General features: G+C 39.2%; 1 protein-coding gene across 1 annotated transcript; it reads left to right on the top strand.

Moving 5' to 3' along the window:
* The first annotated feature begins 2703 nt into the window (after window positions 1–2703).
* On the top strand, window positions 2704–5667 carry sem1 (SEM1 26S proteasome subunit). The gene is made up of 3 exons (XM_006787643.3): window positions 2704–2856; window positions 3258–3351; window positions 5474–5667. Exons 1-3 carry the CDS (start codon window positions 2781–2783, stop codon window positions 5514–5516), a joined length of 213 nt encoding a protein of 70 aa, XP_006787706.1. The 5' UTR covers window positions 2704–2780; the 3' UTR covers window positions 5517–5667.
* The last annotated feature ends 929 nt before the right edge of the window (window positions 5668–6596 follow it).

Genomic DNA, 6596 nt, shown 5'->3' with positions numbered 1-6596 from the left:
TTCAGCAACCAAGGATCAGTTTGCCAAAGTCAAAGGCTTTGACTGAGCAGCGCCAGACCCATACCCTGCCCCAGACCTCGTTAGTCCTCAGGCCTGAGCTCGACCCAATCCCATGAGCTAAAGCCAGGCCACCAGACACTGCCTGACAAACACTCCCCTGGACAAGGTTCAATCCCAGTCTGGGCAAGGCAACATGCTCCATACATTTTCAGTCCACAGAGATCTTCTGAATCACTCTTGGTCTGGCACTTAACTGAGGAATTACCTTACTTACATTAGAAGACTCTGCCAGGGACAAGTTCCTCCTGATAATATAGTTCCTGGGATCTCTAGGGCATACAAATCCCTGGCATGGGTTTGCTTCAGACATGTGACAAAGATGTCTCAGAGGTAAGGCATTTTGAAGATGTTCAACAGGGAGGAGGCCTCGAGATAGAACTAGGACACACTGGAGAGAGTCTCTTGGTTGGCTTGGGTAAGCTTTGGTGTCCCCCTGGAAGACTTGGCTGGGGAGACGGAGATCTGGGTGTCTCTTTTCCCTCACAACCAACACTCAGATAAGCAGCAGAAAACGGATAGATGGATGTTTTAACAACTTTTAACTGATTGGTAATAAAAATTTAAAAAAAAAAACGTGTTCCAGCCCTACAAGGATAAATAAGAAAGTCCTGTTCATTATTTCACGTGACAGTAGTGGTTAAATGTTACTGACCTTGTTCTCGTCGTGTGTGCGGGCTTGATGTTTTGTTTTTCAGCACCTACAACTTGTTTTTTATGAATGCATTTTTACTACTAAGTGGTGGGAAACTATTTAAACAAACAGCATTAGCTTCCTACACTTGCCAGTGTCTTATTCCTCTTTCCTCTGAGTGTTGTGGCATTGTCATGTGTAAAGGCTTAGGATGATTACAAAATAATTTGAAAATAGAATAAGTGCGCAGAGCTTAAGTTGAGGTTTGTTCCATCTGTCAACATATGACAGCTGGAGAGCAATTTTCATTGTGGTACAAGTGGTTTTGTGGTAAATGTGCGCTCTCATTTATCTAAAATACATCCTAAGCTGTGGCTGCTGCATCATTATTTGAGCGGGCCGCATGGGTTACAATGTGCATTTGTTCCCAAATGAAAAATCTTTGACAACATTTGAGTGACTTGAGTGCATATGTTTTGAGGAAAGAGGGCTTTTGTGGTGGCCTGGAAGCGAAATGTGTTTCTGGGAGAGAGGGAAACATGCTGGGAGGAATTCAAGAAAGAGGAAAAACAAGATTTCTAAAATATTTGATTTTTGGGACTAATGGTATCGCTGATATTTGGGGGGATGGAAAATACAGATATAAAGCAAATGTAAAGAGTTATACTGAAAAAAAAAAAGTGAAGCCATTTCAGAGTTACCTCGAGCATTCTGCTTTCTGCATTATGCTTTAAAATGTTTTTATATTGTGAAATATGCTGAAACATAAACAGCATAACAAAACCTCTTTTTTTTTTTTCTTCCAGCTGTTCCTTTTAGGGTTGCCACAGCGGATCACCCAGTTCCATCTCTATCTCTGACATCCTCCTCTGTCTCACCAACCCTCTGTATCTCTTCCTTCACCACGTCCATGGATCATCTCTGGGGTTTTCCTCCTGTCTGGCAGCTATATTCAACACTCTTTGTCCAGTATATCCACTATCCCTCCTCTGCACATGTCTCTTTCTGATGTATTCATTTCTAATCCTGTCCACGCTGCTCAGTCCCAAGGCAAATCTCATCCTTGGTGTTTTTGAAAACATTTTATGTTGGATACCCATCTTCACACAGCTCATTCCATTCATTAGGGTTTGGGTTGAGTGCTAGGAGTACACTGGCTTATAATAAATAAATTAATAATAAATGAATTTTAAAGAGTAAAGAAAGCAGTAATACAAGAGTCATAATAAAACACACCTTCTACAAGCCAGGAGACACGTGCAGAGAACATGCTCCTCACAAATTTAAGTAAAATGTACTGTCTGAAAAAAATAACAGGCCATTAATAATAATTAAAAAAACATAATAACAATACTCAGAAGTAGAGCCAGTACCCTGATAGGAGGATGGAAATGAATGGATGGATGAGCATCCTAAATACATAAGCAATATTCCCCAACACATGAACCACTTTGCAGGGAATAAAGTGTCACTGTGACTGAAATGGATAACAATGTGAAATAAATATTCTTTACACCAAAACTTATTTTGGACATTTTTTTCTGCACAGCAAACATGTTAGCAGAGCTGATGAAGCTGTACCTGTAATGCTGGATCGGTACTGGTAATGGTAAAAATCAAATTTGAAAAATATATTTACTCTCAGTGTGATAAGAAGACAAAACAAAAAGCGTTCAAACTTGAAATTAAGGATTTTCCTTAAAATACTTCGTTTATTTATCTTAAACAGGTTACTCACTACTTTAATTAAACCTGTTAGAAAAATGTCATCGGATATATCTACCTGTTTCTGTGTGTCTTACTGCACTGGTCTTTGCTTTCTATTTGAGGGCAGAGAGCTGGTTCTTAACTGCCTGTGTGTGCGTTTGTAAATCACACTGAATTTAATTACATCGAGTGTTTCTTGAGTAAACCTGCCTTACCTCGCTTTGCCGTGGCTCACAGTTCCTCCTGCGCTCCCCTGTGCAGTCATCATGCCATCCATGCGTGCACTTCGCGCAGCCGCAACCGGCTCGATCAACTTTAACTTCCCACAATTCCTGCGTGAAGAGGCTTCATTAACAAACAGCAACACACCGACGGAGCTAACATGTCAGACAAGAAGCAGACCGTAGATCTGGGCTTGCTGGAGGAGGATGATGAGTTTGAAGAATTCCCAGCCGAGGGTGAGTAGTTCACATGTTATCTGAGGTGTTGTTGTTCTTGTTTCCCTCTTCATTATCTGTTGGAGTCCGTTACGTTTTTCTTTGCTGTGTCCTGCTGCAGTGACTCAGCTAGCCTAGCCTATTAGCTTTAGCATTAGCTGGCGAGCTAGCTTGAAGAAAAACGCCACAATTGTTCCGATATAACCAAACACACCACTTCACCGAGCTCCCAGTAGTTTAATTCACCACTAAAATTTACTTACTGACTGCGCTTAGCTGTTTAAATATTATGTATACTTGAAGTAATTGTCTTACACAGCCAATGTAGCTAAACCAACAAGCTAAAGTGTTCAGAACTGGTGAGCAAATACTTATATATTAAGGTTTTATTGCAAGCTTACAGCTGTAATAATGTTTCCCAGACTGGACAGGGCTGGATGAAGACGAAGACGCTCATGTTTGGGAAGACAACTGGGACGATGATAACGTAGAAGATGATTTCTCAAATCAGCTGAGGTAATCTGATCAGTCAGAAATTGTTCATTAAATAAAACTTTTTTAAAAAATCTCACAAATCACTTAAAAGCTAATGAAAAACTGTCCGATGACAAACAAAGACGTTTTGCATAATCAGAATTTTTTTGCATATCTTTTTGACTTTCTGTGACAGTTTATGAAGTCCTTACTGTCTACTTTCTTGCCTTAATGTCATACTATATCTCCATCTTTATGCTTACATTTATTTGATCGAGTTTAGGGTGAAGCAACAAAAATACACTCTGTTTTTGAATGAAAATAATCTTTCTGTTTTAGCACATGTGGGACACAGTCTTTTTATTTATTTTAAATGGAACAAACCCACATTTGATCCACAGATGTTTCATATTTAATAATTCAGTCATCTGCTCTGCGTTTGTAGGTCATTGACGTGTTAACATTTGAATTTCTGTTGCTCTAAAAGCAGGGGTGCGTTTTTGTAACTGCTGTTGTGCACCTTTTTTTGATTTTGCTTCAAATGCCTGCCTAAATTAAAAGCTAGTTCATTTCAAACCACACCTTTATGTTAAACACCATTCACCTGGTTTATATCGATCTCACATGTTTGGCAAGCCGGCTGTGTGCAAATAGCCAAGCAATACCTGATTAAAAACAATAGGACTTGCTAATATTTCCCGTGTTTGTTATCTTAACTTCTCTTTCTGCAAATATTTCTCAAAACTGTGTCAGAAAAATGTAGATCATTGAGCAATTTCTGATGCATAAACTGCAAATAAACAGTGCACTACTTTGGCCCAAAACCTCGTCCAGTAAATCTCTTGGCTGTCAAGAAAAATCAGGGAATCGGACAGCTGGTGAAATCTGCCCCCCTGGTGACGCTGGAAACTTTTCCGTGGTGCCTGTAGGAATAACATTACACGCATTGCGGTCGATCAGCGGTTACTTGTAAACCTAGTGGAGTTTCTGTCAGATGTTTAATCGTTTACAAACATGCTCCAAGTCACTGTTTATCTATTAGTATTGTTTCTAAACCACAGGCATTTTAAACAGTGGCCACAGTTTAACATCTTCAAGTTCAAAATCCACAGAAAATAAACAGAAAAAAATGAATTCTTTTGGCACAATAATTTGAAAGGTGTGAATTTTTAGGAAACAAAAGTTAAATTAAGTTTTTAGACTTTACCCTGGTTTCCACTTAATCAACGACCTACCTACCCCCCTCCCACCCACCCCTTTCAAACAAAAAATATCAACATAGGCAACATCATTACTTAGCTACATGTATGACTGCTGATACTATATTTCTGTTTATGAATGTAACTGTGAATCCTCATCATATGAATTAGAAATACCACATATATAATGTAATCGGTCATGAAGAGCCTGATGGGTTATGCAGAGAGAAACTCCTATCAAACAATTAACATTTTTATTTATATGCTGTCCATATGTAGCACATAGTGAGTAATTTCCCCTGATATAACATATTGCCTTTGCACACCACCAGAATGCCTTTTAGGAGCCATGCATGCAATTCAGTCATTGATCTAAATGCAGCATGGAAGATGCAGTAACCAATAATGAACTTGCCTGGTGAGATTTGTATCAGTTTTGTAGCTCTTATACTTATTTCAGTAGCTTGGATTACCTTTTATGACAGCAGGGCTCGTTTATATTTCACATGTGTAGAAAAATGTAAACGCCTCTAAAACACAACAGACGAACAACATTTGTAACGTGCAAAATTACCTTAGGTATGTTGAGTTTAGTAGAAATGTAATGGAGTTGGCAAATCTATGAGCAATCAGTATCCGCTGATAGATAAATGGCTGCTTTGTTTTTATTTGAGTACCCTTTAGACAGTTATATGCTATTGTTTTATTTAGGCCAATTACAATAGCCATACTATTAAGTTGTTTCTTAAAGATATCATTATTGTTAAAGGCCACAGCTGCTATATGTCTATATATGTAATCATCAAATCCATAGCTGCATGCATTATGCAGTATTTATATATTTTTTTTCTTCTCATCTCCTAATGGTTCTTACAATCAATAGCAGAGGGTACTTATGCCTCAACCACCCACCTGTAATCATCTCTGCTGACTTGATCTTTCTATTTTTCTTTTCCTCCCTGCAGAGCGGAGCTTGAAAAACATGGTTACAAGATGGAGACATCATAGTGGCTGACAAGGCCTTTCAGTATTCGGAGACATTGGATATGGACATTTATAATTGAAAATTACTGGCTGACCACATACTGCAAGAAGAAGATGTTAATTTGTTGCCCTTTTTTATAATTGAAGTTGATGGAAGTAAAGTGTTTGGAAGAAAGTGTTCCTTTGAGTGTTTTTCCTTTAATGTTTATGCTACAAATGTTTAGGTGACAGTTAAAGATAATTTCTGCATTACATTTGTGTTAATTTTATATTTGTGTGTAATGCAATCTGTAGACTGGTCCTAGCTCCTCAGCCTGAAGAAACCAGTTGGTTTTGAGTAATCATTAAAATATTGCTGAAATTCAATAGGCTGTAATAACTGCAGTCCCTTTAATCGAGGAAGAAAAGCCAGTGGCCAACAGTGATGCTTGAGCAAACATTCAGCCGGGGTTCTTTGGTTTCGGCTTGTCCTTGGGAAGCTCTTATTTTGTACATGCACTAAAATCCATTTTTCTAGTTGGTATAGAAGATGACTCAGGGTTTGGCTAAAATAACTGAAAATTACAGTCTTTGTAAGAACTGTTGATCTCCTCAGAAGCACACCTGCCAAGTCAACACAATCTACCTGTAATGGGCAGCTTGTTATTGCCCTCTGACACTTTGTGCATTTATTTTGGACTGCATGAATTTTGCATGATCTTACTCAGGTTCAAGTACTCAACGGATATTCGGGATCATTTTGCTTCAACTGTACTTTTTAAAAGAAAATATTTTCTGAAAGGCTCTGTTTATCGAAACTGTCAAAGCGATGTCTGCACGATAGAGGAAGCGCGAACAAAGTGTGCATGAGGAAAAAAATAGAGCTGCATAGGCTGTGCACGGTGGAAGTACACACAATGCAAACAAGTGTAAGTGCGCGTGTGGTGCAAGCTACACACATACAGAGGCAGTTCCTTTGCACTGTGCTGTATAACAGCCCCCTTCCCTCTCAGCCCCACAGCGCTGGGCCGAGTCCCTGAAGGAGAGATTATCCACTGCCGTGTTTGTCAGAGACAGGGAGGGGGTCTCAGCATGGGGCCTCCCAGCTTGCCTTGCCTGGGCCTG

The sequence above is a fragment of the Neolamprologus brichardi genome, chromosome 22, assembly GCF_056152115.1.
Source record: "Neolamprologus brichardi isolate AB-2024 chromosome 22, ASM5615211v1, whole genome shotgun sequence".
Lineage (NCBI taxonomy): Eukaryota > Metazoa > Chordata > Actinopteri > Cichliformes > Cichlidae > Neolamprologus > Neolamprologus brichardi.
Note: the sequence above shows the minus strand (reverse complement) of the source record. Positions and strands in the feature narration are given on the sequence as shown.